We start from the raw sequence: 19,666 nt of genomic DNA on the forward strand, positions 1-19,666 counted from the left end.
TGTGGCACCTTATAGACTAACAGACATTTTGGAGCATAAGCTTTTGTGGGTGAATACTCACTTCGTCAGATGCATGACGAATACTCATGCATCTAACGAAGTGAGTATTCACCCACGAAAGCTTATGCTCCAAAACGTCTGTTAGTCTATAAGGTGCCACAGGACTCTTTGTCGCTTGCATTTAAGTTATTACTTTGCTTGCTGTTCCCTTAATTTTAATTCATGTCCCTCACTGCTGGGGTTCGCTAGATTAAAGAGTTTATCTAGGCCTGCTTCTACAATCCCATTTGAAGTCTTAAACTTCAATCATATTCCACTGTTCAGCTGTACTGTGGGAGGGTCAAGGGCTTTGTCATAAGTGTTAAATGGGAGTGTCTGGAAGCTGGGAGAGATCTTATCCGCATAGTCCCTCCTGTCAGTCCACTATCTTACCTTGTAGTGATCCCTGGCCTCCTTCCAACCTTAAAATACATTGGGGGCCTGATTGTGCCCATATCTGTTTTGGATCCCATTGGTTGTTTGTACACTCTGGTGTAAAATGGAATCTGGAGTGCTTGTAGCCCTGGAGATCAGGTTCTGATCTAGCCAGGGCCTTGTCTACATTAAGATGTTTCCCTTACGGTTACCATGGTTGCTACCATTGATTCAGCTCCACTGGTGGCAATAATAGGGGGAGTACTAAAATACACATGGTAACCACCACATCCTCTACAGCTGCTCTCAGGAGATTTAGACAACACAATGGTTAAAATGCTGTCAGCGGCCTGAAGACCTGTCTATAGCACTTCCAATTATTTTAATGAAAAGTAATTAGTGTCTTCAGTAATATATAGCATATAGGACCATCGCTATGACAGTCTATCTTTGGGAGTGTTCCTCTATCACTGATACTCAGGCTGCTCTTTAGTTAGTGAAATTATTTTTTTAAATGTATCTCCCTTGATAAATATGGTGGGTTGAAATCACGGGGGGAAATGTTTTCCTAACTTGAACCTGCTTTGCTCACCCAGAGAATCCAAAATATACTCTGAGATATATATGAGCCCTCAAGCTCCGTGACATTTGCTTATCCCTAGCTATTGCTTTTGACCGTGAGGTTTTGGTTTGTGGAATGTTAGTATGTTTTATACAGGATGCTTCTGGTGAGGAGAGAAAAAGCAGAGCAAAAAGTGGCCAGCTTGGAGAAGAAGTTGGCAGAGGTCACAGACAAGTTATCCTCTTCCATGAATATAGATATCAAAGGACAAGAAGATCCTTTGGGATTTTTAGTAATAAAGGTACGAGTACTCTACTCTTCATTTATTTACAGAGATTACGGGGAGTGTTGCAGTGACATGCTGTGACAGTTTCTATTGTAAGTTAAATTTTGACTGCCCTGCTTTTTTGAGCACTCTGAAGAATGAAGCTATTGCCTAACATTTTCAATGGTTAGTTTCTGGCCAAGTGAGCCTGTTTTTTTTTTAAAGGAAATTTTTTGGTCCCAGGTCAAATCCAAAATTGGAAGGGACCTTTCCAACTCTCACACAACAGTGTAAATCTCATGAGAACAGCTATGTTTGTGGAATTTCTGCCATGTTTGGCACCTCACTATCAGATGGCTACCAGAGCTCCTACCTCAAATACCTGAAGTGCAGCATCTTCCCTCTTGCCCCAGCCACACTATTGGAAGTGGTATAGGCAACAGTGGAATCTGCACCCACAGCACACTTCCTACGGAATACCACTCTTAACATCAGCAGCTCTACTAAGCGAAACAAACAGCATCTCCTCCACAGGCCTGGAGCCCCCACTGTCTCCCTCTATTCATATCTATGGAGATGGAGTTTGGCTGAGAGAGGTATTGTGGAAGGGGTGTCTCCCGCAGGTACTCCAGTGTGCTGAAAACAAAGGACTCCAAAAAGATGTGCCATCCCATCTGCAGCCCTTGGCATATTGGGGGAGGGGAATGACAGGATCACCATTTTGCTCCAGTGATCTCCAACTGGTGGAGAGTCCCTGGGAGTCACAGCCAGCTGATGTACATTAGAGCAACCAAAAGCCCTCTCAGATGCAATACTACTACTTGCAGGATTTGCAGTGCATTACTTGTCCATGAGACTGCATGCTTGGTTGGGGACCCCACAGGTACATTAATGAGCAGAAGGGATGGAGGAAATAAAGAAATGAGGCTGCTAAACTTTTCTGTTGAATGAAATTCATGTTCCAACAGCACATTTTAAATTTGTGTCTCTTCAATATTGGTTTTTATTCCCCAGTTAAACGCATAATAATGGCATCAAATATTGAAGCTGTGTCAGTAGATGGTTTGCTTTTATTATGCAGTTTCCAACACTCTTGAAGGAACATTCACTAGAAAAGACAAGAATTGCACTTCTTGAAAAAGCCTTGGCCACTCAAGAAATGGAGCTTAAAGCTAGTAGGGAAACAATAGTGAATCTTGTTTCAGAAATGAAAAAGGAGCAAAAAACAGCAGCTGGCCACACTGAACAACTGGCAATACTAAAGAAGGTAAGGACGATACTTTCCATGTATCTCTTTTACCAACTATCAGTGATATAGTATAGTGGATAAGGGCTTGGTCATACAAGGGAGAGCAAGACCCTCCCTTATTCCTTTGCATTGGCTGCCTGTGTTGTGAGTAACAGTGCAGAGAGTGGAGTAGAGCAGCTTCTGCAGGGCTGCTATGTGCCTCCATTGTTCCAGCTAGCATAGCCATGCAGGTGTGCTGGAGGAAGTCCCCTGCACCAGTTGTTGACCTGGTGCAGAGTAGTTTCTATGTTGAGCAAGGTGGAAGGCAGATTGTGACTCTCATTGTCAACAATAGGTAATTTTCCTAGTGTAAACAGACTCTTTGGTGTTGGGCCTTATAACAGAGGCTGACTCATATTAATTTGGGGCCTAATGGATGACTCAGAGAGAGTCCCAAAGCAGACACCACAATGACGAGGACAGTGATCATGCACCATGCAGGTGTGAGGCTCAAGTAAAAAATTCTAGTGGTGGCCTGACAAAAGGTAGTGAAATATCAAGATTTAAAGACACTCCTTTTCCTATTTTTGGGGTGAACAACTCAGGAGAAAAGGTATGACTTTTTCGCATTTGGCAGGATTGAAATATTTCGTTTGCACAACTATACCTGGCAAAATTGTGTCCATCACAATAAGAAAACAATAACCCTCTTTGAATGCTTTAGCAGCACAGATATTATTTAAAGAGGTTGAAAAACCTATCCTGGATCCTCGTCTGAATGAAACAGGAACCCCTCCAAAGAGGCCATGCTGACAGACTGAGAAATATTGCGTTACTGTAATTTTCTTGCCTTTAGGAGAAGGATGAGGCTGTATTGACCAAGAAGACCTTTGAAAGGAATAACACCATTCTCTTAGAAAGATTGAAAGACAAACAAATAGCTTGGGATAACTGTTGCCAAGAACTGCTCCATAAAGAGAAAAAATTCACTGAGTTAGATAGAGCTCTGCATGCCTCCATGTATGAGACTAAAACTACACAGACCCTATATCAAACCTTCATCAGTCAACTGGCTACACTCCTGAGCAACACCTTTATAACTGTGGCTGGGACAGAGAAAGCTATTAAAGAAAGGATACAAGAAATCTGTGACAGTGAACATTCTTGGAAATCTGTGAGTACAGTACTATCAAAGCTAGCATTTATGAATGCCATTTTGGTAAATCTGTTCTGAGACCTGTGCTGTTCAACATATTCATAAATGATCTGAAAAAGGGGGTAAACAGTGGGGTGGCAAAGTTTGCAGGCAATACAAAATTACTCAAGATATTTAAGTCCAAAGGTGACTGCAAAGAGTTACAAAGGGGTCTCACAAAACTGGGTGACTGGGCAGCAAAATGGCAGATGAAATTCAATGTTGATAAGTACAAAGTAATGCACATTGGAAAACATAAGCCCAACTACACATACAAAATGAAGGGATCTAAATTAGCTGTTACTACTTAAGAAAAAAATCTTGGCATCATAATGAATCATTCTCTGAAAACATACACTCAATGTGCAGCAGCAGTCAAAAAAGCTAACAGAATGTTAGGAACCATTAAGGAAAGGATAGATAATAAAACAGATATCATAATGCCACTCTATAAATCCATGGTACACTGATACCTTGAATACTGTGTGCAATTTTGTTCACCCTACCCTCCCAACCCTCCCAAAATATTAGAATTTGAAAACGAGCAGAGAAGGGCAACAAAAATTATTATGGATATGGAACAGCTTCCATATGAGGAGAGATTAAAATGACTGGGACTATTCATTTTAGAAAAGAGATGACTACGTGGGGATATGATAGAAGTCTATAAAATCATGAATGGTGTGGAGAAAGTGAATAGGGAAGTGTTATTTACCCTTTCTCATAATACAAGAACCAAGGGTCACACAATGAAATTAATAGGCAGCAGGTTTAAAACAAACACAAGGAAGTAGTTCTTCACACAATGCACAGTCGACCTGTGGAATACATTGCCAATGGATGTTGTGAAGGCCTAAAGTATAACTGGGTTAAAAAAAGAGTTAGATAAGTTCATGGAGGATAGGTCCATCAATGGCTATTAGCCAAGATGATCAGGGATGTAACCCCATGCTCTGGGTGTCCGTAAACCTCTGACCGACAGAAGCTGGGACTGGATGACAGGATGGGTCACTTGATAATTGCCCTGTTCTGCTCATTGCCTCTGAAGCATCTGGTATCGGTTATTGTTGGAAGACAGGATACTGGGCTAGATGGACCATTGGTTTGACCCAGTACGGACATTCTTATGGTCTTATTTTATTTTGTGAATAAAAACAATGGGACATATTCATCTCTACTGAAACTTTGCTGACTTTAGTGGGATGACAGCAGGAATGAATTTGTTGTATTATTACAACAAAACAATATTATAAAGAAATATACATATATTACTTATATTTTAGGAACAGTTCAAGAAAGCAAACAAATGGATTTCATTATGTAAAACTGAAGGCTGAGAGGTAACATAGTGTTTCAACAATTTTTTACAGCTAGAACAAAATGTTTACCTGTACACTAATTTTGATTCCCACACATAGTGAGTTGAAGATGTAGAATGCAGAAAACCGCATTTAATTTTTTTGTAAAAGGAGAGAAGGTCTCATTTTAAAAGCATTCTCTCCTCCACCATGTGATCACTGCAGGAAGACAGCACGTTGTACAATTCCTACACACACCAAAGTGAAATTGTCTCCCTTTGTGCTCAATAAGGGTGAAAATCTATAGCCTTTGTTTTCAGGAGGTCAAACTAGATTGTCATAATGGTCTTAAAAATCTATTAGCTCATTTTTTCCTATGTTGGAGCTTTGCTCAGTGTTTGTGGGGGGCAGAAGGGAATCAGGGAGACAGTTATGAAAAGAAGCCTAACTCCAGTAGCTTCTGTAGAGTTACTCCAGATTTACGCCAGTATAGCAGAGGGTAAATTTGGCCCATTGTGTCTCTTTACTACTAGAACTTATTTTTAGGCCAGAGCTAACTAAAAAATAATGCACGTTAGCAGAAATGCACAAATTAATTTTATACAAATAGCTTAGTAACACTAACAGTATTATATGCATAAATAAGAATGGAAAGAAAATAACCTTTGGCAATATAAACTCACTCTTACTGAAGCAACAAAGAATCATATGACCTTGCTTTAAATTACAGATGGATTAATATTTTTATTTTGTGACTAATCCTATAACGACAATGGGCCAGTTTCATTCCTAGTGAAACTTCATTGACTTTAGTTTAATCTGTAGATCACAGATGTACTGAATTTGAAAAGTCAGTCTTAAAACAGCTTGTAGCACTTACCTGTTAACACTTTGGTGTGCTGATACAGCCACCTCGGTCTCCCACTTACAATATGTACTGAGTATTGAGCCGGGGGAGTGTCTCACTCATTGTGGCATTGAATAAGATGAGAAAATAATGAACTGCCAATGCTGTATCTGATCATGGAGAAGATCCATCCATTTCTAAATCAAGAGAAATTATTGGAAGAACATTTGCAGTAATAGTTTTAAATATTTCCCCCTCTACATTGTAAAAGAAAGGTAAATGAATATTTTTGTAAATAAATATCAATGAAACTGTCAGTAAATGTAATGATATATTTAGCAACATGTTTGCCATTAGGTCTGTAATATTTAGTCTCTTCCTCAAAAATTTCAAACTCTTAGCCAAGATTCTTCTGTGAAATTGTAAAGTAAAATACTCTCCAATATGAATTAGAATAGCATCTGTTGTCACACTATGTAGTTAAATATTCTAAGATTTTGTTCACACATCATGGCCTAAGCAATTGGTTTCAAGAAAGATATTCAGCATACTATTGCTATATGGCATAATGTTTACTCCTGGGGGAATTGTGCATCACTGTGCATCTGCAGAATTCATGGCCCCTACAGATTTCTTTGCTTACCTGCAGAAAAATGTCTTTTGACGGGGAAGCAAAGGGAAGCCGCAGGAGCGGTCATGTGTCCACTCCCTGGCAGTGCAGACTGGTAAGTTTGGGTACCCAGAGCAGCCGGTAGAGACGTAAATCACTGCCTGGGTGTGGGGGACACTTGGTAGTCATTGGTGTGAGAGAGAGAGAGACACTCTGTCTCTCTTGCTTGCTATTGCAGCACACTCGGCATGGCAGGGCAGGGGTTTGGGGTATTTCTGAAGAGGTAGGCGTGGGGCAGGTTCTGTTCCCTCAGGCAGAAGAGAAGGTAGCAACCTGCCTGCTTAGTGAATTGTTCCTATTGTTCTTAGTGGATTCCCCCACGAGTATAAAACAGGTGTAAAAATTTTAAGGCTCCTTTACATTGCCAGAGTGGTGTAAAGGAAACTTATTGTAAAGGACAGTATGACCTTATAAAGGCTTATGGTATTTTAGTGATTAGAACTGGTCAAAATTTTTGGACTGAAAAAAATTTCCTATCAAAATTTGCTCCATGAACTGTTTGCAACTGACCTTTTTGGAGATAGTCAGTAGCCAGTATAAATTGTGAGTTTGAGTCCCCAGCGCTCACTTGCTCTTCAGTTGTCTATGATGTAACACTGAGCATATGGCTGCATATATTTTTTGACTAATAATTAGAAGTAAAGGGTCAATACTAGCTACATTACTATTAGACAGAGGGGTTTGGTGATTTCCTCCAATGCTCCCCACTCCCATTCTCCATCCATTGTACTGTAGTTTAAATTACCAAATAATTGAAACTAGCTGGATTTTATTGCATTATTTTGACAAAAACTATGCAGAATTTTAAAATATTGTGTGCAGAATTTTGGGGGTTTTTTTGGTGCAGAATTTTTAATTTTTTGGCACAGAATTCCCCCAGGAGTAAATGTTGCACAATTGGCCTGAAGCATTATGGAGGATTTCATCTCCTCAAATACATCAGATATTGGCTATTGCTGGAGGCAGGATACTACACTAGATGGACCATTGATCCCTTCCAATATGACAGTCCAATGTTCTTAAACTAACTTGGATTGGACAAAATAGCATTTGCTTTATTATGATGTTTGTGACAATATATAGTCCAAATTTTGCACTGTGCTGCATGAGTGCATTAGGAGAGGTAACCTCTTTCTTCCAGTTCTTTAGCAGGGCAGCATTCCTACCTAGCCTACAATAGAGGACTTGGGAGGGGGATGGACTCCGATCATGAAAAATGTCCCAAAATGGGGCATAATTGGCTGACTAGGGGGTATGGACAGTCCCTCAGCAGTCAGTGCACATTCTGCCATTGGAAGCATGCAGTAGCCTCAGATATACATTGGTCCTTTTCAAAAGAGCAGCCTGCATCCTGGAATGTTGCATAGGATGGCTGAGCACACACTGGGTTGTGTTTCTGGTTACCCTCACAGTGCTGGCAGGGATTTCGCCCTAAGAAGAGTAGTTCTGAAACTCTCTTGAAGGTGGATGTATCAGAACATAAGGATGCCAGGAAGTAACAAGTATGTCAAAGTGTCAAATTGCTGTCTTTTACTCATAGAAAACTGATGAGCTGCAGCAGAAAGTTCTGTCACTAACCAGTCAGCTAGAGCAGCAGCGTGATCTATATCATGAGGCGCTGAGTAAATCCTACAAAGCTGAAGAAGTGCTTCAAAAACAAAAGGGATCCCTAAAGCGCGTGGAAAAAAAGCTTGCTGCAGAAGATTTGCTCTTAGAGAGATTTATCTCTGAAAGGAAGAAAGTAAGGAGACTTCTTTAAAGTTCACACCGATTTCTCGCAACAGAAACACTGACCCTGCAGAGTCAAACTGCATTGAGCCCTGATTGTGCAGAGGAACTGGGTAGAAAGCAGGGAGGGCCCAGTCTTGCAAGATGTTGACACAGCCCTCAACTTTCATGGACTTTCATTGGCATTGAGGGTGCTCAGCACTTTGCAGGAGGCACGCACAGGTTCTGCAAGGACAGACTCCAGGAAAAAGGCCCAGTGTGTAAATGTATTGGCCGATTTCCAGTGCTAGTGGCCAGTGAGGGATTAGAGTCCTGTGAGAGATACAAACAACATACACTTCTTTTCTTTTTACCTTCCATGTTATCCCACTCTCTTCTTCACATCATCGTTCTCCTTTTTACACTCTCATCTCTTCCCGTCTGTCCCCTTACTATTTGCTCTCATGCTTTCTCAGATGGATCTCTACATTTTCCTCCTCCTCCATCATCTCTCTTTTCTTCCCATCATCCCTGCATAGCTCCTTCCCTTTCCCAGCTTTCCAATGTTGTGGGTGGCAGCACCCCCTGTCTTGAAGTGGTTTCCATTATATGCAGGGTTTACTATTTTGTTCAATGGCTTTCAGCACCCCCACTCTAAAAATTGTTCCAATGCCATTGCAACCAGGCAGTGTTTGTATGGAAGGTTTGCCATGGGGGAAAGGGAAGCCAACAGCACAACCTCCCCGCTTTTCACTGGTTTCAGGGCCTTCTCTCCTTTCTCCCCCTTTTTGCTCCTCCTGCTGTTAGGTAGCATCTATCTTATAATACATCTAGGCAGATGACTCTCTAGCCTGCTTTAACTGATTGTGACTAACAAACACTCCCATAATGCGCCAGCTGAATAAGTATGGGGAGAAACTTAAAAATTGTAGGAGTAGGTATGTCATTTTGTATTATGGAATACAATTTAAAGAGTCTTTATGTACTATAGCAGGGCGTACTTTGCTCCTGGTCCTGGTCTAGCACTACAGATGCTGTTCAGACTTCACTGGTTAGGTTTTCACCCTGTGCAGTTTATTTAAGTTCCCTCCATCAATATCTTTACAGTTCATGCAACAATACTACTTAAAACATCCCTTGTACCATCAGCCCTTTCACCCAGAGCCCAAGAGGAGAAGTCTCCCTTCCTCGTGTGCTCTCTAGGGCCTGATCTACTCTAGAAAATTAGGTCAGTATATCTATATTGCTCAGGGGTATCACTGACTGACGCAGTTTAACTGACCTAACCCCCGGTGAAGACAGCACCTAGCTACTGCCTCTTGGGGAGGTGGATTACCTACACTGACAGGAGAACCCTTCCTGTCAGCATAGGTAGCATCTTCACTGAAGCATTGCATTGGTGCCACAGTAGCAGTTTATATGTAAACAAGCCCTAAGTCTGAGCTCAGGCAACCCTGCTCCTCTCTTCCTGCACTTCCTTTCTGTGCCTTTTTATCAGCACTCAGCTGATCGGCTAATGAATCCTTAGTGCAGGAGCCTGCCAGCCTGATTAGATAGTTCAATCAGACCTCTCTGGGGAACCAATTAGTGCCAGAGTGATCAGAGTTCTGGCTCACTTCCTAGTTCCCAGCACTCTGTCACATGGACATTTTTTATACTTATACAGAAAAATTTATAAATGTCTTTGTAGAAAATGTATTTCAAATAACAAGGATGTGAAGTAATAAAAGGGGGGGGGGAACAAGTCAAAAGAAACTAAAAAGAAAATTACTCTTAAATGACCTATTTATAACCTTGACTAGAATCATGCTAAAGTTTGTTTAATACATTTTACTCACTGGCTTCTTATGCAGCACATGGAATTTCTACAAGAGCTGACAGAGAAGCTACAGATTAATCAGGTTAGCTCACCAGAAAGTCTGCACTGCCAATATGAAATGCTCTTGGACAAAGCACAACAGCTCAGTAAACTGGATACAGAATATCTTATTGAGAACAAGAACTGCATCTTTAATTTGCAGAAGAAGGTCAGTGTAAAATCTCATTTTCACATTTTAAAGACCATTTCTCTTATTGAGAATGGCTGATCGTTATTACTAAGCTGTATTAGTCTTGTAGTAATGTCTGCACTTCTGTCATAAACCACTGTAGGAACTGGACGAATGACAATGTCCACTGAAAAATACAGAGATAAGTAGATTTTCACTCAAATGCCTATTAAGCCTAATCAAAAATAGAAAATACATTCTTCTTCCAATTGAACTGTAAATCTTGGTAACTGATACGGAATTTGTTATTTTCCTGAAAATGTCAAAGATAGCATATTTCAAATCACTTACTTTATGATTTCAGTACTTGGTTATAAATAGGAATTCTGGGCAAGTTTTACACCTAATGAATGTTTGTTCCCCGATGTCTGGTAGTAATGTATATACTTACTAAATAAAACTGCTCACAAAAACTTAATAATCAATCCAAGGTAACATTTTTCATGTGGTTTAACACTTTAACCCCAGAAAACACTTTGGGTTAAATTCAGGGACAAGAACTCAGCCCAAGTAATGGGTACTTTTTTGGAGAGAGAAGGAAGGAAGAGGAATTCTGTGGATGAAGTAGCCCTCTGTGGTACAACATACCCTGGCTGCAGGGATGTGTAAAAAGGAGAGGAACTGAAGATATGTGCAGTGATGGGTTTGTCCCAATCTTTCCTCCTCTTTCAGCCTACTCCTGCCCCACCCTCTCCGGTCCTCTACTTTAAAGGGTGCCTCCACAGAGTTGGACTCCATGCCACACAGAGTTATGCAATACATAGGACAAGCTGTGGTTGTAATGTTTCAGTATTCAGTCTTCTTCAGGTAGGAGATGAGATGAAACAAGAATAATATTTCTAAAGGTTCCAGCCAACAATGTTTAAAGGCTACAGCCAACATATTTAGGGGTTCTTCTGAAGCAAATACTGGATGAAAAACTCTGGTTGGCAATGTTTAAAATAGGGTTTCTCCTTGGCAGTCATGATAAAGTGCAGTGGGTGAACATGTTAAGTGCATCACACACAGATGTTTTATGATGTTTTTTTTTTCTGGTAAGTTTTATCAAACAAAGCTGGGTCTTTCCCCTGCTTTACAAGAGAAGAGGGAGGGTCTGTGATATAAGAAAAAAACAACTATTAGAATACTGGAATATTTTCAGTGCTTAAAGAATCTTAATAGACTTCCCGAACATCAGCTAAAGCATTACAAGTCAGCCTATTAAAATGATAACCTAATACATGCATGAAAGACTTCCCGAAAAGCAATATACATGCTTAAAGGCAACTGTGGCTTAGACAAATCAGGTACTATGTCATCCCGACCTCTCACTCAAAGCTACTCACTAGGGTATTTTTGTTTTAGGTAAGAAGAAATGTCAAATGTTAACAGCAGGAATTCAAATCTTTTATAGCATATCCTGTAAAAAAAAATCAACCCTCTCTTAATGTAGATAAATTCTCAAAGGGAAAAAATCAAAATGAAGAACTGGCAGATAGAACAACTGACAGAGAAGATCAAACAGTTCGAAAAAGGAAAAGAGCAACAGGTCTGCTTGAATGCTGGGCAGGAGCCACAGAGCCTGAAAGCCCAGAAAGAATCCGAGAAACTTCAGGAACAGCTTCGTGAAATGAAAATGTCAAATCAAACTCTCCAGGCAAAATTTGTGAGTGTAAATGATCTCAAAGTAAGTATAGCAATCTGTAAAATCAGATGAGAAATGGCTGCTAATTACATTCTGGGAATTTAGCGTTTTCTCTTCTATTTCTAAGGTAATTAGTCTTTTAGGCCATAGCTTTTTAAAAAAAAACATTTTTTTGCAGAACAAAACCATAGAAGAACTCAGTAAATCTTTGGAAAAAGTTGAAAAGATTAAGGAGAAAGCAGCTAGAAAGGTGGTCAGTTTGAAAACAGAACTAGACTACACAGAACATGAGGCAAGGAAGGAGAAAGAGAGGGCCCATCATATGTTGGAAGCAGTCACTAATGAGCTCCACATAGCAAAAAGAGCACTTGAAGAAGTAGCAAGAAGAGAAAAACAGGTACTTTCCTCCCATTACTATTAAAGCAAATCATTAATGTCTTTTTAGCAACTCTTAAAAAGCTGATTAAATAGTTTTTAGTGCCTCTGGCCCATGTTAGTTGCAACTCAGTTCACACAGTGGTAGCTTAAGGAGTTTTTAAGAGACTTATTCAACAACCTGAAAAAAAAAAGATTTTTATCCCAAAGATATCATGAACTGTGTTGCAGAAGAAAAGAGGAATATCACAAGCACCATATAATTCCCTAAAAGGTAATTAGAAATTATCTTATCCAGATTTTTTAAAAGGGGGGGGGAGGAAAAAAATTCTAGGGCTTTAATTAAAAATTTGTCTAGGTGTAGATTTTTTTTTACCCTAAAACTGATTCTAGCAACATTCTTATCACGTCCACTTCCTTATTACAATTATTGTGTGCAAGTAAGTGATATTTTTTGCCTTTCTTATTGTGGTTCTTTGTAGCTTGTTGACTTTAGAGAAGCCATTACGAAGATTATGGGATTTCGCATAAATACATTGGCTATATCAGACAAGGAGATCATCAGACAACTAAAGCAACTTATACAAGCCTATGAAATTTCTAAAGTTACTTCTAACAATGAATCAAAATTTTCGTGTGGTTTTACAACTGGATTTGAGAATCAGTAATGTGTATTTTGCTTCTTCTGAACACAACCTAGATTTTAGAGAGGATTTCTAGATTTCTGTAATATCATAGGTATCATAATCTAGTGATTAGCGCACAGGACTGGAAGTCTGGATTATATTCCTGGTTCTGTCACTTAATTGCAATGATACCTTGGGCACTCTCTGGCTCAGGTTCCCTAGACAATACTTATCTGCCATAAATTGGTGTTCTGAGCCTTAATTATTTGTTTAATGCTTTGAAATCCGTGGACGAAAGTCTCCATATAAGGATAAAGTATCATTATATTAACTTTGACAAATCATCAAACAATTTTTGAAGAGTACCACCTACTAAATAATTTAAGTGTATTATTTTCACCATGATCTATAGTACTTAAAAAAAAGGCATGCACGATATCAGGGGTCGGCAACCTTTCAGCAGTGGTGTGCCAAGTGTTCATTTATTCACTCTACTTTAAGGTTCCGCGTGCCAGTAATACATTTTAACGTTTTTAGAAGGTCTCTCTCTATAATACATAATTAAACTATTGTTGTATGTAAAGTAAATAAGGTTTTTAAAATGTTTAAGAAGCTTCATTTAAAATTAAATTAAAATGCAGATCTTATCAGTTTAGTGTGATCCTTGCCCTTGCTCTTCCTTGCCGAGTTTTCCAATGTCTGCACGTATTTGGATACTTTAAGCTGCACACAGGCTTCTGAGTGATCAGTTGCTAACCGGCTCTGAGAGGGACAGAGGACAGATTTCATGTGTGAAAATACCTGCTCACACAGGTATGTGGTTCGAAATGCTGAAAGCATTGCAAACACAATTTTCTTCAAACAGTTACATTTCACTGGCAGGGATGTCCAGCAGATCAGAATAGAGGCCCCATGATCTCTCTCGATAGCTTTAAGTGCACTCCGCAGATCTCCAAACGTTGATGCCCACAATTCTGAGCTTTTAACTGAATGAGCTGCATTTCGAAATCTTCAACACCCATCCACTGAAATACAGACAAATCCAAGTCACTTTCGTTGAACTTTTCAGGTTTAATTAGAAAAGAAAGCATTGGGCCAAATCACTGGAAATCTTGAAATCTGTCAGAAAATTCTGATTCCAGTTGTTGCATGTACATTCCAATCTCATCAACACTGACAGTGCAACGTGTTGTTAGCTCTTTTATGTGTTGGAAGTAGCGGAAAGTTGAAGTTCGAATATCTCGAGAAATAACTGCTAAGTTTTACAACAAATGCCTTCCACGTTTCATAAAGATCCAGAACCGTTTGCACTGCACCCTGGAGATGGAGGTTGAGTGCGTTTAGGTGAGCGGTGATGTCAGTTAGAAACATGAGCTTACACAGCCATTTGTCATCATCCAGTTCAGGGTAGTTTTGTCCTTTTTCCGACAAAAAGGCCTTGATTGCATCAAAACAGTTTATAAAGCACACCAAAACCTTGCCACGACTTAGCCACCAAATGTTGCTGTGAAGTGGAATGTTATTATAAGCACTGTCCATCTCTTCTAGCAATGCTTGAAACTGTCTGTGAGACAAAGCAGATCGAGCAACAAGGACATTCACACTTTGCACCACTGTATTTATCACATTATTAAGCTTTGAATTAGAAATTTTAGCACACAGGTTTTCTTGATGGATGATACAGTGAAATTTGACTGTCAGGCGGCCAATTTGATCTTCAAGTAACTTTACAAATCCCTTCTGTATTCCAATCATGGCAGGAGCACCATCTGTTGTCACACAAGATATTTTTCTGATGTCAACTGCTCGTTCTTCAAAATGGTTTACAAAAGTTTCCGCTATATCTTCCCTCTTTGTTGTGCTATGCCAGGGTTTTAGGCAACAAAGTTCCTCTTGGATTTCATCGGAAGCACAATATCTTGTAACAACTGCCAAATGTGGACCGTCATTTATATCCATGCTCGCCTCAACTGCAACGCTAAACACTGCTGTGTCCTTTAATGCAGTCGTCTGCTTTTCCTTAATGTTTTCTGCCATTTCGCTTACGCATCTCTCAACTGTTCTGGCAGAGACAAGCAGTTCTTTTATTCTAGATATACATCTTTATTTGGCAAATCATTGAACAAAACCTCCGAACTGCTGAGAAAAACTTCTTTTATATATTCCCCATCTGTAAATGGCTTTCCATTTTTTGCAATGCACTGTGCAATCTTGTAACTTCCTTCTGTGGCTTGATTTTTACTTACCCTTAAGCATTTAAAAACACTGCTTTGCTTCTCATATCCTGCTACTGCCTTTTTGATCAATTCAGTCTTGTCTGCTTCATCAAGAAAGGTTTTCTTGTGCTTCGTTTGAAAATGTCGTCGAACACTTGATGTGTGACAAACAACACTTTCACAACAGAAAGCACAAACAGCACGGTCCTTCTTTTGAATAAATCCAAATGTGTCTGTCCAAGAAGGCTGAAATGAATGGACATCTAACTTTGCTTTCTTAGGAGCTGACATTTTGTCAAATGTACTCCTCAACTTACAGTGGGAAAAAAATCGCAACAGATGCAGTGCACTGTTCCACGTGACGTGATAGTGATGCAAGCAGCAAATCAGGACTTAAAAATATCCCAGTACAGTGGCGCTGGAACAATTTTAAGGTGGGGGTGGGCAACAGCTGGGGGCGGCTGCAGAGCCCCGGACCAGCGGCCGGGACCCTAGGATGGCAGCAGAGCCCCCGGCACCAGTGGCCAGCACCCGGGGCTGGCAGCGGTCTGAGCGGGACCAGCGTCCAGGACCCTGGGTGGCACGGGGCTGGCATCTGGGACCCCAGGCCGGCAGCAGAGCCCCCAGGCCGGCGGCCAGGACCCGGACAGTGTGAGTGCCACTCAAAATCATCTCGTGTGCTGCCTTTGGCATGCATGCCATAGGTTGCTGACCCCTGCACTATATCCTCAGCTGGCATAATTCATGGCCCCATGATTTTTTTGTAGATTAGCCTGGATTTGTCAGCAGTTAGAAATAAATATCATGGGCCACGCATTTTTAAGGTGGAGGCAAAGCTCTGTGTATTAATCCATCAACTGTACATGCAAGTTGTGGGCCATGAGCAAAATTATAACATGTGAACTACCAATAACAACATTTTCTGGTTTAGTATATTTCCAAAAGCATGGCCTGAATTTTAGAAGTGCTATGCAATCATAACTCCATATGAAATCAATGGGAGCTATAAATGCTCAGTACCTCTGAAAATTAGGCTTTTGCCTTTTAACCCGCTCTTAGTATTTTTATATAAATGTTATTGTTTTTTTCTTAGTTATTACTGTTGTTTTTACTCCACTGTATTTTATTTATCTCTCATGACAATATTTCTGTTATTTGTGTCTCAACTGTTGCTTTTATTTTTATAAATATTATTTTAGATTCTCTTTCATATGTTCCTTTACTCCCCATTATTTATTATTGTTATTTAGATAGTGGCAGTATTCCAAATGTGCTAGGGGTTCTCCAAACATCTGAGGTCCCATTTCTTGCCCTTAAGAGTCTACAGTGTAAAAAGACAAAGACAGACAAAAGTTGTGGAAAACAGACATGATATACAAATAAAGTGAGCAGAGTGATAATAAGAATGAGTATTTTAGTTTGTTTAATTTAAATAACTCCATTTCCCCCTATAATTCAGCCATTTTATCATCTTCTCACACAAGTCCCAGCTTAATTTCCTGTGTCCCATGCCCTTTCCCCTAACATTCAACTTCCTGTCTACATATAGATGAGCAGTTCATTCATGAGGTAAAATAATAATAATAAAAATAATAATAATAATAATTAATAAGAGAAGGTTACTCACCTTGTGCAGTAACTGAGGTTCTTTGAGATGAGTGTCCCTGTGGCTGCTCCACTCCAGGTGTTGGTGCGTCCCTGTGGAGCACCCACGGGGACATCTCTTGAAGAAGAATAAAAAATACAAGAGATGAATTACTCAACTAATTTCTTGTAAGGATTACGGGGAAACTGGGAATATAGGAGGGATTTAAATGAGGAGAGGTTGGTGGCATTGTAGACTAGCCCAAGCAGGGTGTTCCATGTATAGGGTATGGCATAGGAAGGAACCCTGAAGATAGTTGTGCCTGAACCAGGCAAATGGCATAACTCTACATATTATTAGCTCTTATCTTTCCATTTTGTCTTGCTGCGTTATTTCTAATTTTTATAAGATACCTCTGATTATTACAGATACTGTGTTACAGTGACATCTTCTTCCCCAAATCCACTAGTGTTCATTCAAAACTGCAGGGATTCAATGAAGATGGAGACAGACATCTGGATTTTTGGCACTCCTCAATTTGCCTTTTAAAATATTTAACTTGAGCCCATGTGTTCTTCTTATTAAAGAAATTAATGTGGGAATATTGGTAATTTATGGTGAATCCTAGAGACTCTAGAATTCTGATCAGAAGATTTCTCTTCTTCTCCTCTGATAGTATTCTTCATCAACCAACCATCTCATGAGTTCTCAAATCTGCAGTGCCACTACACTGCAATCATAGATACATATTTTAGGTGGGTGTGACATTCCCCAGGGTACAATCTGGAGTGTTGAACAGCTCAATTCTTAATTGTCCCCACAATTCTCCAACTTGGGGTTCCTTTTATGTTGCTTTGCTCCTGGCTTGTTCACACACAGCCTCTCATGATATGAGTTCCCTAGCCAGTCACTACTGAATTATATTGCAGGGTGACACCAGCAAATTTGCAGTCCCAGACTTGTCCCCAGAAATGTGCATCTTGGATTGCCCAGCAACCTCCTGGACAATACAGTACTTATAGAAAGTTTGTCATTTCATTAACAGAAAATGATATGTACAAACCCTGTTATCTCAAATGAAGGTTCCCAAACACTTCAATCCAAACACACACTGGTTTAGTTAAAACAATAGAACAGGTTTATTACCTACAGAAAAATAGATTTAAGTGATTACAAGCAATGATGCATAAAAGTCAGAATTGGTTACAAAGAAATAAGAGGTAAAGGGAAACTAATTTCTAATTTAACAAGCTAAGTGAATTTAAAAGCAAAAGGTTTCTCTCACCAAATGCTGACAGCAGTCTGGCTAGAATCCTTTAGCCAGGACCACTCCCCCAGTTCACTGATGCTTCTTTTCTTTCAAACGTTGTTGATGACGTGAGTAGAGATGAGGGGAGAGAGGTGATTTGTGTCCTCTGTTCCTCATTTTTATATCTTTTCCTCCTCTTTGAGAATCATTTTCAGCATGTTCAGGCAACAGCCATTCTGTTTACATGGGAACTCTCCAGCTTTTCCATTGTCAAGATGTAAATTTCTCACTCACACCCTTTTTCCTGCCAAAGATTGGCTGCTTACCCAAATGATAGTCCATTTGATTGTGTTGACATCTGGATGAGGAGTCAGTTTGCCTTTTGTCTCTGAGGAACTGGTCTGGACTGCTTCCTCAGATTTGGAATATGCCTTAGTAATATCATACAGTAGAATCTTATACTTTACATACAGTGTTACCACACATGTTTTACCAGGACAATAATGATCAGGGAATTATGAGTTTTCAAATGATTCCTCACAATGCACAGTTTTGTAAAGGTGGTGAACATAAGAGTACAGTCTTTCACAGTGGGCCCAATTCTGCTTATTGGTTGGATGGTATCAATAGACAGGCATCCTACCCCATAAAATGCCAAATTTGGCTCAGCACAGAACATCATGGGGATGCATTAACGCATGTAGTGGCCTCTACACTGTCCAAGTGACAGCATGAAAACTAACCTAACAATTCTACTTACAGATCTGCACTATATGTCTCAGAAATATGGACTAAATAAAGTATTTCTGGGCCTCTGCATGTTTCATCTGTCATCTCCAGATCAAATCTTCCACATGTGTGATGGGAAGATATGCAAAAAGATGTAGGGAATAGGCTAATGTTATTAGTTTTTCCTATACTATTGTCTGAACTGTTCATTCTAGGAGTGAATGTCAACCTTTGCTGGAATACTTAAACTTTAGAGCCTCCTCAAATGTACCCAGTAAGGAGCTAAATGTATTTTATCATCCTTCAGCTAAATTAGAGATCCAGATGCAAAATTTAACAAGTAAGGGACATCCTACAGATTTGTAACACTCCTCAGAAGATTTTGGATCTATAATCCGATTTTTCTAATTGCTAATGCAGCTAAGGTCAAACAATCTCAATCTTATACTAAAATGAGAAATTAGAAGTTTTAGGCTATGGACATACTCTTGCCATTGACAATTCACTCACACCTATTATATTTCTATGGATTGTGTTTTCCACAAAAAGCCCTCAGGATTACAAGGTACAGGGAATAATTTAACAACAGTTATAAGGGACAAGCAAAATCACATAGTTTAGAAAGATTTAAAAATTAAATAGCTGACCTGGAAAACTAAATATTAAACTAACACTGATACACTGAAGTATTTACAAGGAAATTGTCCAGTTAAGCTCACATAAATCATGTCCTAGTAACACAGATGTAATGGGTCTAAATTCTCCTTTCAAGCTAGGGTAAATCAGAAGTAACTCAGATGAAGTCAGTGGAATTAGAACAGTGTAAAATTAGTATGAAAAGAGAATTAGGTCAAATGTGCATAGTTTAAAATATATTAACAATTTTTGCTGAAAATGTAGCTTTTAGCAAGAGGCAGGTCAAACCAATATCAAGAGATGTGGTAAGACATGGTATTACAACATTGTATTGCCCCAAAGACAAGCATTGTGGCATCTGTGGCACTTGGCTAAATTTTGGCTCACGTGCA

At 39.6% G+C, this 19,666-nt stretch overlaps 1 protein-coding gene across 1 annotated transcript; it reads left to right on the top strand.

The window, feature by feature from the left end:
* The first annotated feature begins 180 nt into the window (after nucleotides 1–180).
* Nucleotides 181–13,446, top strand: LOC128837061 (coiled-coil domain-containing protein 170-like). The gene is made up of 8 exons (XM_054027893.1): nucleotides 181–1,277; nucleotides 2,323–2,508; nucleotides 3,326–3,643; nucleotides 8,020–8,220; nucleotides 10,040–10,213; nucleotides 11,667–11,900; nucleotides 12,037–12,255; nucleotides 12,716–13,446. Exons 1-8 carry the CDS (start codon nucleotides 1,134–1,136, stop codon nucleotides 12,899–12,901), a joined length of 1,662 nt encoding a protein of 553 aa, XP_053883868.1. The 5' UTR covers nucleotides 181–1,133; the 3' UTR covers nucleotides 12,902–13,446.
* The last annotated feature ends 6,220 nt before the right edge of the window (nucleotides 13,447–19,666 follow it).

This window comes from Malaclemys terrapin, chromosome 4 (genome assembly GCF_027887155.1).
Source record: "Malaclemys terrapin pileata isolate rMalTer1 chromosome 4, rMalTer1.hap1, whole genome shotgun sequence".
NCBI lineage: Eukaryota > Metazoa > Chordata > Testudines > Emydidae > Malaclemys > Malaclemys terrapin.